Raw genomic sequence first — 16,293 nt, 5'->3', positions numbered from 1 at the left:
ATGTTTATATACTCAATGTGAGACACTGGATGGCACAACTGACTAGACTCAAATTCAGTGGCTCACATATTTAGATCACTGGCTCATTACTACCACCAGTGCACAAGTGGTCTTAAACGCAAAAGTGTTGCCAGCACTCTTTGCATTAAGTGGCATCATTTTGGTGAACTCAGCAGAAGGAGCGGAAACACCAAGGAGAATGAATCATCAGTGCCATCGAGCGGCTGCCTCCTGCACACCCCTCGTTCCCTGAGGTCACTCTACAGGCCAGCTCTCTCGGTTTCCCCCTTCAAGAGGATTCTTAAACTCCATACAGGCTTTTCTCTCCTGTAATGCCCCTTCTCCCAAGTTATACTGTACTGACATAAAACAATACTCAGACCTGGGGTTTTTCCTTCTCCCACCTTTAACTCTTTCCAGCACTTCCCTGCTTTGGCAGGCCATGCTCAGCCTCTACCTGGCTGGAATCTTTTTCTACACCTGTGTTGTCTGTTCTCTCTAGCCCTCAGCCTTCTGGCTATGGCTTCCAAGCCCAAACCCTTCCTCCCAGACATGTCTCCTACTCCCTTGCGCAAGCCTCCTGCTCACTGCAGCTGTTCTAAAGTCTCTGTCACAGCTTCCTCTGGGTGTTTCCCCCCCTCAGCATCCCTCTCCCCACAACTTCTTGCTGCTTTTTATAAGGGGATCAGCTGATCTCTGCTCAGATACTCCCCTTAGTAACTAGGGTTGGCTGCTCCCAGGCCATTAGTCCTTAAGGGGCAAGATGCACTACCACTCACCCTATCATCTATTACAAGTAGTCCCTCCAGTTCAGCAAGATAAATCTTCTACTGTCATTGCCCATGCAATACCAGTCTCCAGAACAGTTCGCCAGTCTCCAGTATTGTCAATACAACAACTTTCACAAACAGCAAATTCATTTAGGGCCACACCCCAACACCCTTATTCTAGGTTAATCCCATCGGTTTCAGCAAAACCCTGACAGAGCAGACACTCAATGGGTGTGTTTCTCCTCAACATTTAAACTCAGTGGTATTCCTCACACACTTAAAGTGCTTTCAAGACTGGGGTCTAAGGGCCAGAGTTTCCAAAGGATTCAGGCACCTCGAGATGCAGATAGGCATCTAGTGAAACTTTCAAAAACATCTAGATGCCTTAGGCATTGTTGACAAACGTACTAGGCATCTATCTGCATCTTTAGATACCTGAAAACCTAGGTTACTATTCAATGTGAGCCAGGATATTAGAATGCGACTCTTGATTTAGAAACTGTAAAAGAATTAAATTGTGAGAAAATACATAAACTATTTAATATAAAAATGCGCATCTGAAAAAGGTAAATGTTAGCCACAATACATTACTTTTTACTCAGCAGTCCTTGAAACTTCTGGATTCTACTTATACATTAACAGATTTTAACATCCCGTGTTAGGATAAAGAGTTGACCTAGAGGGCCAGCTAACAGTAAATCTGCGGGCATAGTAAAATGTTCTTAATGATTTACCCCAAATTAAAGCCAACAGGCAATGAAGAGAAACAACAGTCATTCGCCAGTACCATATCCTTACAGCTGTGACATGGGGTCAAGTATCCATTACTTGAATCATCGAAGGTGTCTGATCTAAAAAGATAAAATTTATCATAAGCAAAATGACGTTCCCTTATATCAGATTATCACACGTCACAGTACAGCATACTCCCAGGCCCAAGGAGCTAGGCTTGCTACTTGCTATTCATTTTACTAGCGATCATGAACCGATGAGCAATTCTCACTGCTAAACATCTTGTGATGATCTAATGAAGGATGCTAGGTAAAAATAAATATAGTAATAAGACCTCCTGCAATGCAAATATAGAAAAAAGCATGGAAAGATTTATGTAAACTAGTATTTTTTAACCACGGGATGCCTGCAATGGCAGAAATTCTATTAACCATCCACCACTAGTTTTAAATCTACTCTGGCTTACATAAATGGCAGATATAAACTACTGTAGTGGTTACTCTTAAAATAATACAATTTACCTTCCTCTTTCAAATGATACTATTACCCAGTGTTCCCCTATTCTTAATATTGGGAGAACTACGAAAGATTGCAGTAATGTTATTTATTTACAAAGGCAATGGAAATGTTAAGGGTAATCACTATATGGACAATTGTTATTTATAGAACAAAGTAGTGTACTTTACACTGTAGAAATGCAGAAGACATTGTTCATTCCCTGGAGAAATTTCATTTTACCTCAAGAAGAAACAATACAGAACAGTCAGGGGAACATACAGTGAAGAAAATAGATCTGAACTGCCTTTATCTATATCTGCTTATATATGTCTATGCTTAAAACAAATATTTTGTATCTGCAGCTGTCTGCACTATACCTGGTGGTCTGAAGTCGAAAAGTCTCTGACGAATTTTAAAGCCATAATTTTGCTAGACACTAAGGCCTTGGCTACACTAGAGTTGCAGCGCTGGTGAGGGGGTTACAGCGCTGCAACTTAGGATATGGCCACACTTGCAAAGCACGGCCAGCGCTGCAACTCCCTGGTTGCAGCGCTGGCTGTACACCCGGTCGAGCCTCGGCTGTAGGGATTCCAGCGCTGGTGATCCAGCGCTGGTCAGCAAGTGTGGACACCCACCAGCGCTTTTATTGACCTCCATGGCATAAGGAGGTATCCCAGCATACCTTAGAAGCCTCTCTGGTAATCATGCACACTCCACTGCCCTGGGCTCAGCTGAGCTCTCCTTTAAATGCCCCGGGAATTTTAAAAATCCCCTTCCTGTTTGCTCAGCCAGGTGTGGAGTACAATCAATCATTCAACCAATCAATGACCATGCCTCCATGCCCCAAACGAGCCCCAGCATGGAACAATTCAGAGCTGCAGGACCTCATCAGTGTTTGGGGTGAGGAGGCTGTGCAAGCACTGCTGCGCTCCAGAAGGAGAAATTATGATACCTATGGGCAGATATCGCAGTCCTTGCTGACAAGGGGCCATCAACGGGATGCGTTGCAGTGCAGGGTCAAAATTAAAGAGCTGAGGAGTGCTTACTGCAAAGCCCGTGAGGGAAATTGCCGCTCACGAGCTGCCCCCACGACCTGCCATTTTTACAAGGAGCTGGATGCCATACTTGGGTGTGACCCCATTGCCAATCCGAGGACCACGATGGAGAGTTCACAGCAGGGAGAAGTGGAGGAGGGTGTAGAGGAAGCCGACAGTGAGGCTACTGGCGTGGAGGGAGACACCCCGGAGTCCCAGGAGGCATGCAGCCAGGAGCTCTTCTCAAGCCAGGAGGAGGCTAGCCAGTCGCAGCAGCAGGAAGTTGCTGGTGAGGAAGAAACTGAGGAGCGTGCTCGGGGTAAGTAGATTTTTATGTTTTGGGAGAGGAGGGTTTGGGTTATGGCTGCCTGCATGCATGCCTAAACGTGGAATAGCCCATTGATTTGCTCTATCACATCTCTGTAATCGGCCTCGGTAATCTCTTGAAAAGTTGCAGCCAGAGCGTTTGCAATTTGCTTTCTCAAGTTGATCGGGAGAGCCACCGTGGTCCCTGTCAGGCTAACTCGTCCGATCCACTGTGCAGCGAGGGGTGGGGGGACCATGGCTGCACACAGGCAAGCTGCATAGGGGCCAGGGCAGAATCCACATTGCTGTAGAAGACCCTCCCTCTCTTCCCAGATAACACGCAGCAGTGATATATCTGGCAGTAGGAAACCCTGTTGAGAATTTAGGGATACTTGAGTGCAGGGCGCCAGGTTCGCAGTCCCACCCCCCAGCCCCGCGGTGCGCTCCGGTCACCCCCCCCACCTTTCCCAGCACATAGCTATCCCCGCGGTGCGCTCCGGTCTCCCCTCCCCCTTCCCAGCAGGCATCCAGCCCCGCGGTGCGCTCCGTTGTTCCAAGCACGTTGGTAGCCCCGCGGTGCGCTCCGGTGTTCCCCCACCCCTCCCAGCAGGCATCCAGCCCCGCGGTGCGCTCTGGTGTTCCAAGCATGTTGGTAGCCCCGCGGTGCGCTCTGGTGTTCCCCCCACCCCTCCCAGCAGGCAGCCAGCACAGCTGTGCTTTTCCCCCCCCTCACCAGCAGGACAGCATTAACGCGCCCCCCCCCCCGGCAGCAGCTCGCCACCTTCCTGTTCACTACTGTCCCCTGTGCAGGACAACAGGCTACGTCCTGTACCTAGTGCAGATAAACCCCAGTGACCCATCGGTCAATTCCCCCTCCCAAGGGGAACTCGGGGGAAAAACACTCACCCCATTGCTCGCCATGACTTAGCTTCCCTGGCCTCTCTGTGTTATGTGAGGTATGTGCGAAGGATGCTACCAAAAGTCTAAAAACTCCTTCACTGTGTGATAATAAACAATGTAGCCTCTGTGTATTACATGGTTCTATCTTTCTTTTTTCTAGTGACCTTGACTAATGCAGCCGGATCACCGGCCTCACGTCGATTGCAGAACTTGAGAACAAATCCCAGAAAATCAAAAGAAGAATTGATCAAATCAGTTATGAATCACTACAACAGAGAAAGTAGGAAGACACAGGAATGGAGAGAGAAAATGTATGAATGGAGAGAGAAAATGCATGAGTGGAGGCAAACAGAAAGCAGGAGAAAGGAATTGGCTAGCAAAAAAACCTCAAAGCAGATGATAAGCCTCCTGGCTCGCCAAACTGAGTCTTTCGAGTCTCTCATAGCCATGCGGGCAGATATGTACCGTGGTAACCCACAGCCCTCCCAAAGCTCTCTTTCTTGTTCCCCAGTATTTGCACAAAACACCTTTCTCCAGCAGCCAGTTTCTTATTACCCCCATCTGCCCCCAACACCTGTACGATCACCTACCAGCCCTGATAACTATAATTCTTACCCTGTGCACTCCACCCCCATTACCCTGCAGCATAGTAATCGTGAAGTGCAGCAGACATTGAACAGTAATCCAAATAGGACATATTCAAACCTCTGAATGTACAGTCCACCACCCTAACCCCCCTTGCCTTTTATGTACTGTATGTTGAATAAAGGATTTTATGTCTTTTTCAATACGTTTTTTATTATTGCAGGAAGTGGTAAATTTTGTACCCCAAGGTAGAACAAAGCACAGCAAAGACACCAAACATTACTGTTGGCTCTCAGCATCAAATTGCTCCCTTAAAGCATCCCTAATCCCTGAAGCCCTTTCCTGGGCCTCCAGATTAGCCCTGCTCTCTGGCTGTGCAAATTCATCCTCTAGGCGTCGAACCTCGAAGGTCCATTCCTCTCTGAATCTTTCACCCTTCCCTTCACAAATATTATGGAGGGTACAGCACGCGGATATAACAGCGGAGATGCTGCTTTCCCCCAAATCTAGCTTCCCATAAAGATAACGCCAGCGGGCTTTCAAACGGCCAAAAGCACACTCCACAGTCATTCTGCACCGGCTCAGCCTGTAGTTGAACTGGTCCTTGCTCCTGTCAAGCTTCCCTGTATACGGTTTCATGAGCCATGGCATTAAGGGATAAGCGGGGTCTCCAAGGATCACAGTGGGCATTTCGACGTCCCCTACTGTGATCTTGCGGTCTGGGAAAAAAGTCCCGGCCCTCAGCCTCCTGAACAGGGAGCTGTTCCGAAAGATGCGTGCATCGTGCACCTTTTCAGGCCATCCTGAGTAATTGTCAGTGAAACGCCCACGGTGATCCACAAGTGTTTGCAGAACCACGGAGAAATACCCCTTGCGGTTAACGTACTCTGATGCCAGGTGCGGTGGTGACAGAATAGGAATATGCATCCCATCTATTGCCCCTCCACAGTTAGGGAAACCCATTTCTGCAAAGCCATCCACAATGTCCTGCATGTTCCCCAGAGTCACAGTTCTTCTTAGCAGGGTGCGATTAATGGCTGTGCAAACTTGCATCGGCACCATTCTAACGGTGGACTTTCCCACTCCAAACTGGTTCGCCACCGATCGGAAGCTGTCTGGAGTTGCCAGCTTCCAGACTGCAATAGCCACCCGCTTCTCCACTGGCAGGGCAGCTCTCAATCTCGTGTCCCTGCGCCGCAGGGTAGGGGCGAGCTCAGCACACAGTCCCATGAAAGTGGCTTTTCTCATCCGAAAGTTCTGCAGCCACTGCTCGTCATCCCAGGCTTGCAGGACGATGTGATCCCACCACTGAGTGCTGGTTTCTTGAGCCCAAAGGCGCCGTTCCACGGTGCTGAGCACGTCTGTTACTGCCACAAGCAATTGAGTGTCTTCAGCGTCAGGCGTTTCAATATCATCGTCTGACTCCTCACTGTCACTTTGCAGCTGAAGGAATAGCTCCACTGCCATGCGTGATGTGCTGGCAACATTCATCAGCAAGGTCCTCAGCAGCCCAGGCTCCATTTATAAACAAAAATCTCAGAAATCACGCTGCAGAATCACAATGCCGCCAAACTGCTCGGAATGTGTAGCAAAGCACCACGGGGCGTTGGAACAGGAAGCGGAAAGACCCACACACTTCCTTCCCCTTCCCACAAGCCACAGCGTCAAAATGGGACAAAGTGCTCTGTGGGATAGCTGCCCACAATGCATCACTCCCAACAGCGCTGCAAGTGCTGTAAATGTGGCCACACTGCAGCGCTGGCCCTACACAGCTGTAACTACCAGCGCTGCAAAACTGTAAGTGTAGCCATACCCTCTAAATCATGAACTCAATCAAGACACTGGATTTATGGCTCATTACTACAACGTGTAACCCACTAACCCTCTTTCTTCCTAGAAATGCAGAGATATTAATCGCCTACTTCATTGTGAATGGTCTCCTGCAACATGTGTTAACTCCTTATCTTAAACTATTCTACCTTGTATTTAGTGGTGACATTCTGAGGGTATGGCTACACTTGCAGCTGTACAGTGCTGCCGTGGGAGTGCTTCCGTGGCAGCGCTTTGAAGTGCGAGTGTGGTAGCAGCGCCAGCGCTGCACGTACTCCACCTCCCCGGGGGGATTAGCTTACAGTGCTGGGAGCCACGCTCCCAGCGCTGGGGCACTGCTCACACTGGCGCTTTATAGTGCTGTAACTTGTTGCGCTCAGGGGGATGTTTTTTCACACCCCTGAGTGAGAAAGTTGCAGCGCTGTAACGTGCCAGTGTAGCCAAGGCCTGAGTACCATTCCCAGACCCGAAGATCTCTGTGTAAGTTCAAAAGCTTGTCTCTTTCACCAAGAGAAATTGGTTCAATAAGACAGACTACCTCACCCATCCCAGTCTCCTAAAAGAAATTCAGTTTAAAGGAGAAAATTTTATGTAACTGAGTATTGTGGATATCAACTTAATTAGGTCCTAAATTGCTACGGTGACAGTTGCCCTCGAAAGGCCTAACATCTGAGGTAAGAACTTTTAAACTCCCTAGCTGTAAAAACAAAGGCAGTTATGCAGAGGCTAAGGCCATGTCTACATCTAAAATTTTGCAGCGCTGGTTGTTACAGCTGTATTAGTACAGCTGTATAGGGCCAGCGCTGCAGAGTGGCCACACTTACAGCAACCAGCGCTGCAAGTGGTGTTAGATGTGGCCACACTGCAGCGCTGTTGGGCGGCTTCAAGGGGGGTTCCGGGAACGCGAGAGCAAACCGGGAAAGGAGACCAGCTTCGCCGCGGTTTGCTCTCGCGTTCCCGGAGCCACCCTGCAAACCGCAGGGAAGGAGACCTGCTTGCTCGGGGTTCCGGGAACGAGAGAGCAAACCGGGAAAGGAGACCAGCTTCGCCGCGGTTTGCTCTCGCGTCCCCGGAGCCACCCTGCAAACCGCAGGGAAGGAGACCTGCTTGCTCGGGGTTCCGGGAACGAGAGAGCAAACCGGGAAAGGAGACCAGCTTCGCCACGGTTTGCTCTCGCGTTCCCGGAGCCACCCTGCAAACCGCAGGGAAGGAGAACCGCTTGCTCGGCGGTTCGGGGAACGAGAGAGCAAACCGGGAAAGGAGACCAGCTTCGCCGCGGTTTGCTCTCGCGTTCCCGGAGCCACCCTGCAAACCGCAGGGAAGGAGAACCGCTTGCTCGGGGTTCCGGGAACGAGAGAGCAAACCGGGAAAGGAGACCAGCTTCGCCGTGGTTTGCTCTCGCGTTCCCGGAGCCACCCTGCAAACCGCAGGGAAGGAGACCTGCTTGCTCGGGGTTCCGGGAACGAGAGAGCAAACCGGGAAAGGAGACCAGCTTGATTACCAGAGGCTTCCTCCTTCCACGGAGGTCAAGAAAAGCGCTGGTAAGTGTCTACATTGGATTACCAGCGCTGGATCACCAGCGCTGGATCCTCTACACCCGAGACAAAACGGGAGTACGGCCAGCGCTGCAAACAGGGAGTTGCAGCGCTGGTGATGCCCTGCAGATGTGTACACCTTCAAAGTTGCAGCGCTGTAACTCCCTCACCAGCGCTGCAACTTTCTGATGTAGACAAGCCCTAAGAGAGATGAAGGAGAACCTGAAGGCTACAAGAGCTGATATCACATGAACTCTAAGCACAGGCCTGTTTCTGAAAGGCACAGAGCCAAGTATCATGCCTGGATCATCTGTATTTATCTATAAACGCACACACTTTACCTATATAGCTTGTAAAGTGTATAAAGTGGAGTATAAATGATTACTTCAGCACCCCTAAATATTTAAGGCTGGGATTTTCAAAGGAGCCTGAGAAAGCCAAGTGTCCAAATCCCACTGACAGTCAATGTGTGAACTTGATGCTAGGCAGTGTATATTGACAATTTTATTACCAGTCAAAGGGTATGGTTTAGAGAAGAGGGCATAGGTAACACCTGCATCCCAGGTATGCAACCAGTTGCATTTGTTGGCTGATTCTCAGATGTTTTAAAGGTACTGGTTATGCCTCCAGTTGCCATAAGATGACATAACATGTGTTAATGCTCACAACAAAATCTGAAACCTAACAACTCTTCTGATTTGAGTTTTTGATACAATCAGTTTACTTACTCCTTCCTAAAAAACATGCAAAATCTACAGATTGACATAGTTTTGCTGGATAATCCTGCTGAAACATATGGCTTTCACCAAATTTCACTCTGTCTTGGGTCTGAGTCACTTGTTTGCGACACTTCAATTATTCCCCCAAATAGAGACAATTTCACAAAAGACAAAAAGGTAAAAATCACTAGCTCTGACTAACACTGTTGCTGAAGTACTGGAGTAAGGCTATTTGCTTCAGTTGCTAGAACATAGGTGAATTGACCTTTTCTCTTCTGTTGACTCAGAACATTCCAAATTAGATATAACAAGGACCTCTGGAAAACCTCAACTGTGCACAATTAAAAAAAAAAATACTGGGCAAATCCTGCCCAGCCTCCACAAAATCAGAAGTCCTACAGACGCTGCAGAACCAGTATTGTTCTGCTCAATGAGATAGCCAGGATTTTGGGAAACCTGTGCAGCCAGGGGAGCGTAAAACATCACTGCAGATGGTGGACTTCAGTACTGGAGATAGTGAATCCACAGACCCTCCATCCTCCTGTCCATTGCCCTTTTCTAAGCAGGGGCTTAAGAAGCCACAAAAACCCCCAAAGCCACCATGCTGAAATAACAGTCATACAGTATTCGAGGGGAAAGCATTTTTTCAAAACAACTGCCTTTCCCAGCAGAGAACCCCTGGACACAGTTCAGCTATTTGTGCTGCATGCTGCTTTTCAGGATCTGGGGCTTACATAAAGTACAGTATTGTATATGACTGGTCATTATTATTTGCATTGCTGTGGCACCTAGGAGCACCAGTTATGGACCAAGACCCCATTGTGCTGGGAACTGTACAAATAAACACTGAACAAAAAGACAATCCCTGCCTCACAGCACTCATTCATGAGTTTCAGTCCCCGCAATCACTATCCACCGCTGTTGGGTTATGTGAATTTTGTAGACCTATTCATGGCTTAAAAAAGCTACAGCGGCAAACAATTAAATGTAGCAGATATCTGTTATAACACTCCATTTAAAAAATAATAATCAGCAAAGATTATAGGTGCAATGCATAAAAACAGCCACAACTCCTGTATTATGCTAGGTACTGAGCAAACTCATAAGCGTCAGTCCCTGCCCCAAAGAGTTCACGGTCTATATAAACAAAACAGACAAACAGTTGGAGGGGAAACAGGCACAGAGAAGTGAAGGGACTTGCACAAAGACTCAACTGAGAATAGAACCCATATCTCCTGATTCCCTGATCCAGTGCCCTATCCAGTAAGCCACACTGCCGTATTACCAATGTGTCATAACTACCATTCACAATACAAAGGATATTGGTATAATTAATCTCTCATCCTAAGAGATGCTCAACTCCAGCAACAGGACTTCAATGGGAGTTACCAGTGATCAGCACTTCTCAGGACTGGCCCTTAAAGACCTTACTAAATAAATCTGGTTTTACCGAGATTTAAAATCATAATCTCAGCCTGGGCCAGATTCCCCACTTCTCTACTCTGTTATATATCTATGCAACTCTGCCCAAGTGAATGGGTCAAACGTTAACAAGTCTCCCAAGGCCTGGTGACGTGATTTATCTGTAACAACAAACACATTATTTTATTCTTATTTGTCACCAATTCTTCCACTGTGCTCTCCAGTTCCATTTGTATAATTAAGCACCTTTGGGGTCTGATTCTCCACTGACTTGCATCTTGTCTCATATGCCCATGTAGGGTGGGTGTAAATCATCACCAGTCTGAATAGCAGTGCCTTACACATGCTTTGTATTCACCCATCCAGATAGAAATAACTGCACAAGGTACAAGACAGAGAATATGGGCCTGATTCTCCACTTTCTTCTTATTCACAACATACACATTCTTTACACACACACACACACCCTAATCCAAATGATTTTCTCCATACGTAAGGGACATGAGCATGAAAGCACATACATGAAACTGTCACAACAACTGAATGAATCCATTGCCTATGTGGTCTATGCCCTACATTTCAACTGTCCAAAGCTTATGGGAGGGCACAAAAAACAATTCAAATAATTCCAAACTCACCTATCCCTGGATCTCCACATTTTATTTATTTTTGGTGACCTAAGAACTCTCCCAAGCATCACCTACAATTCAATGAAAGTGATCACTCAGGTCCTGATCCTACAGTATTCTATGGCCAGTAACACAAGAGGTCAGATGAGTGGATTCTCATGGTCCCTTGGGCCTTAACACCTATCAGTCCATGAGCATTTATGTACATGCTTAACTTTACACACACAAGTAGTTCCACTGAAGCATATAACTATGCATGGACAGAGCTTCTGAGCTTTCCTTGTTATCAAAATGGCTATCTACTCTGTAGGTCGGGGTAGGCAAACTACGGCCCTGCGCCACTCCCAGAAGCAGCTGGCACCACATCCCTGCAGCCCCTGGGGAAGGGAGAGCAGAGGGCTCCATGCACTTCCCTTGCCTGCAGGCACCGCCCCCCACCACAGTTCCCATTGGCCGGAAATGGGGAACCACGGCCAATGGGAGCTTCAGGCGAGGTACCTGCAGGCGAGGGTAGTGCACAAAGCCCTCTGCTCTCTCTCCTGCAAGGGCCGCAGGGACATGTCTGACTGCCTTCCCTGGCCCTGGCACGCACCGCTGCCACCCCGAAGCTGCTCCAAGTAAGTGGCGCCAGGCCGGAGCTCGCACTCTGAACCCCTCCTGCACCCCAACTCCCTGCTCTGAGTCCCCTGCCGACATCCCAACCCCCTGCCCTGAGCCCCACCGCACCCTTCCTCCACCCCAAACTCCTTCCCTGAGCCCCCTCGTACACCCCACACACCACCTCTGCCCCAACCCCCTGCCCTGAGCCTCTTCCTGCACACCACACCCCGTACATCCCAACATCCCAGCCCCCTGCCCCAGCCCTACATTCATGGCCCTGCAAAGTCTGCCCATCCCACCTTAGGTCCATGTACGAAGCAGTTCCCCCTCCTCACCAACGTACTGTCTCAGAGGTCCACTTTACATCATTATTTTAGAAATATGTATTTACTACACATTTTATTAAATGGAAATCACTGTTTTGTCCTCAGAGCAGCTGACCTATAGAACTAACTCAGTGACCAGACTAGATTGGAAAGGTTCTCTGCTTAAGATACATGATAAATTGGGCATTTTTTTGGATATCCGATCTGCCTCTTTCATGCTCTAGGTTTACTTGATATATTATTTGTTCAGTTCTAGACTAACTGAAATGAGGATTACATTTCTCTAATATTGCTTTTCTTCTCTTCCCCTCTTTTTCCACATACTGCATGTGCATAGTTTTTTTTTTTCCATTGTTCCTATGTTTTTCTTCAATCATAGAGGAATTTCACTACCTACCCCTGCAGTTTTTAGGGGAAAGAATCCACCCTTAGATCATGAGCAGGATTCTACAGGCCTCTGCAGCTAGCCTTCCAACCTTTAAGTTGTCACATGGGCCCATCCAGCATGAGGCTTCAGGGTAAATGCAGCTTCATGTAACCAGGGACTCAGTAGCTGCAACCTGCACCCTTCCCATCCAGGAGCCTGCTTCCAAGCTCCCATGTACAAAGCTATGCAAAGCTGTCACAGAACCCCCCAATTCCACCCTGCTGAAAGGGAACAAAGTTCCCCATGTGACTACTACAGCCCTCTCCCCTTCCTCCCGCCCCAGTGGAATCAGCGTATATCTACATTGCAATAAAATACCTGCAGCTGGCCCATGTCAGCTGACAGGGCTTGTAGGGCTAAAAAAATTGAAGTATAGCTGTCTGGCTTTGGGCGGGAACCTGGGCTCTGGGACCTTTCCTCCTCACAGCCTGCCAGAGCCTGGGCTCCAGGCCAAGTCCAGACATTTACAGTGCAACATTACAACCCTACAGGCCTTGCAAACCTGACCCATCTGACACGGGCCACCTACATGTGTTGTATCATCCTGTAGACATACCCACAGTGATTCCACTACTCTAGCACCCTGGAGACCTTCAGCAGTCCTTCTGCTAATCAGTGACTTTCACCGTTTTTAAATTACTTGGAAAAAAGGCTTTACCATAAAAGTGTTGTTGACTAGCAGCTGTGATTCTTTATCCAGAGCCATGGGCATAGCATTTTAAAAACACAAATAAAAACCACAGCGCTTTCCACAAACCACTGACACCCATCGTGATGAAGACACAGTGCTGGATTGCTGGTCTCTGCAGCAGCATCTTTTACCACTATGAAAAATTCGTCACAGCCACAAAATGCTCAGTGTCCACCATCCTTGGTATTAGAACTCACAGTTCCTTCCTAATTCAGGGAGGCTCCTGACCATCAGCACAGCATCTCAGGATTCTCAGGCTTTTCTCAAAGTCAAAACACTGAAGCTATTCACGTCCTGTACTAGGCGTTATTACAAACAACACATTATGCTACAATTCGTGTAATACCAAATGCTGCTCACTTAACATTAATTAGTTGTATCATGCCAATTATTCAGCAGTCATGTTATGTTCATTTACAGCTCAGCTTTTATCTTGCTGGGGCCCTTTTTCTTCAAGAAGCATCAGTGGAAATTTTGGCTTAGCTGGTCTAGTCAGCACTTTTGGAATCACACGATCAAAGGTTAATATAGCTAGACTAAGGGTACATCTTCACTGCAATCAGACGTGTGACATATAGATATACCCAAGCTAGCTTTGATGTAGCCAGCTCAAGTGACAACAACAGTGAAATCATGGCAGCATGGGCTAGCTGCTCAAGTTACATATCCAGGGTCCCGGATGGGCTTGTACAATCCGTGCTGCTGCAGCTTCACTGCTATTGTTATTTGAACTAGCTAGATCAGAACCAGCTCAGGTACATCTACATGTCCTGCAGTCAGACTTCTGATTGCAGTGTAGACATACCCAAGTAAGCAGCCTTCTCCTCCTGCCGTAAAGTGACTTGTCCAGATTTAAATTATGCTTCCTCCCTAATACAAGGTTAAAAGCAAAATTAAATCTGGTGCTGCTGCAGGAGACAGAGGGAAAAAAGGAAAGGAAAATAAGGATTTCCTACTATTCTTTTAGCAGAAACATCCTAATTTTAAAACTTAGTCAAGCTGATCCAATTACCTGTCTCTTCCCATTTGTTGTCACTGCACTTTCATGCTAATTACTGTTGTGAAGCAATATATGCATAGTTAGAGGAGACCACAAAGAATGACACCATGCAAAGGAACTCAAGAAATGTAATTCTAAACACTGTTCTCATTGTGACACCTTGGCCAAATCACTTAACTTCTCTGTGCCTCAGTTGCCCCATCTATACAATGGGGATCATAAGGCTTAGCCACTAATTTATATAAAGTGCTTTGAGATCTTTGGTGATAGACACTGTACCTGCAAAATTCAGGATGATACATATTAGTGTATCAGTAATTCATAGCCCTCAATCTGCTCAGTATCTAACATGACAGCAGAGCAACTGCAAATAATTAACTCGAGAGTCACATTAAGGCTAGTGCAGTTGCTCTAACTGTATAATAATGTGAAGCACTTATCCTTACAGCAGTCTCAGGGATTGGCCACAAACACCATTTCATCTCTTAGAATATGCACATTATAGTGGCAGGTCACGATAGATAGCACCTGTCATGAGACTCTAACCTGCTGCTTATGTCCCCTCTGGGATGTAGAATCAACAATCTCATCCCCACAGGGACCTGCCAATCTACCCCACAGACCCTTCCCCTGTTCCCATTGATGTCAGTGGCAAATCTACCATGGATTTCAGTGAAGCAACAAAGCCATAACATACTTTTTCACCATCAGTTAAAGATTTCCTCAAAAGAATTCCCAGGGAATTAGACTTTCAGGGCACACTGCAGGATCTATTTGTTTCACTGGCAGTTGAGGAGATTTAAGGGAGAACAAAGAACTGTGATGGTGGTATATGTATTTAGAGCTGCTGCTTGGTAGAAGGAACAAGAAGCTGACTGAAATTGCACTTAATTTCATAATTTTAAATAACTGTCAGGTAGGCAGTGCAGGCATATTGGCCCTTTTCAGTGTTTCAAACTGAAAGAAAACAAAACCAATGATCAGCCATGTTTCTCAACACATTCAAGTTATGGCCACAAGATAACACAACTTCCCCTTGAAAACAAGACGGCAATGTACTATGAACAGCTGCCATTACAGTGTCTCTCCAACTATTACAAATTACTCTTCACAGACTACAGATGAAAACAGACACCATCTTTGCCTTCAATCGTGTTTAAACAGAACACTGTCCAACTCTGCTTCTATAATATCTACAAAACAAGCCAGCCTCTTCAGGAATTTGTAATATGATGACTCCAGAAAGAGTTTGGCTGGGTGGGTACAAGAGATCGGGATTGAAATCCAAATGCCTCAATAACTGGTTAAATGGAACAAAACTGCATCTTCCATTCCAAAGCTCTGGACTATGATCCAGATAAGCAAACTTCACAACCGTTTGAATGAAGTTCAGGTTCCTTTTGGAGGAGTATCCAAAAGCTAGGATGTTTATTCAAATGAACCTTACTTCATGAGAGTACAAAATTGGGATGGAAATCTCACAAGGACAAGTTCTGTCAAGAGGCATCCAATACTTTTGCAAGAGGAACATTTCCCACTGTGTTTTGGCCCATTCCAGTCATGGAAACCAAAAGAAAAGAAACTAAACAAGTAATACAGAATCTCAAAAAAAAAAGTTTCATTTCTAATTCAGTTATAAATTCAAGGGCAGATAGGATCCTATTTCATCTGATGTGCTTAGTTCATCTTCAACATTGTTCCTAATACCAGAAAGTGCCATCTCAGCTTTGTTAAGATGTTCTGCTACTCTCTCCCTTTGAACACATTTTCTAACAAGCAGCCTTCTGACTATTATACCGAAAAACAATGCAGAGCCTAGTAAGTCTGCCAACCATAGAACAAATGTCTGCAGATAAAAAACACTTGCTCTGGACTACCCACATTTCCTAAACGTTGATTCTGGATTTGTTTTCTAGAAGAACTTTTCCCACTTTTTATTACTCCTGGGAGACAGGAGGCCAGGATTAGTGCAGGAAGCTCAAAAACTAGGGAAGGCTTTGGGAGCTGGAGAGGGGCAGAAGGTGGAAACATCATCAATAGACAGAACGTAAGAACCACAATCTAAAAGTTTTTGGAAAAACACAAATCAAAAAAATCTTCCAATGCATCTTGGACATTCAGAGGAGTGAGTATGCAGAAGTGCTTTTCATTCAAAACTCTAATTGGTCGCACACACACTAGAAGAGAGTGAATAACTGACAATACATTTGCTTTAGGTGCTTTTGAAAGTCCCATCCTGCATGACACAGGAGCACAAGTCCTTTCGACTTTCAGTGGAAATTGGGCTCC

The 16,293-nt window shown here is 46.6% G+C and overlaps 1 protein-coding gene across 2 annotated transcripts in view; it reads right to left on the bottom strand.

Annotated features, from left to right (window-relative positions):
* GPC1 (glypican 1) overlaps window positions 1-16,293 on the bottom strand; it is a 320,362-nt gene that overhangs the window by 270,108 nt on the left and 33,961 nt on the right. Inside the window, exon 1 of one of the 2 annotated variants that reach the window (XM_030574932.1) lies at window positions 1,505-1,594. The exons of the other annotated variant lie outside the window; for it this stretch is intronic. Coding sequence (XP_030430792.1) covers window positions 1,505-1,547 — 43 coding nt within the window. The 5' untranslated portion in view covers window positions 1,548-1,594. Of the gene's footprint in view, window positions 1-1,504; window positions 1,595-16,293 lie in introns of those variants that run through there. 2 annotated transcript variants of the gene reach the window in all.

This window comes from Gopherus evgoodei, chromosome 9 (assembly GCF_007399415.2).
Source record: "Gopherus evgoodei ecotype Sinaloan lineage chromosome 9, rGopEvg1_v1.p, whole genome shotgun sequence".
Classification (NCBI taxonomy): Eukaryota; Metazoa; Chordata; order Testudines; family Testudinidae; genus Gopherus; species Gopherus evgoodei.
Note: the sequence above shows the minus strand (reverse complement) of the source record. Positions and strands in the feature narration are given on the sequence as shown.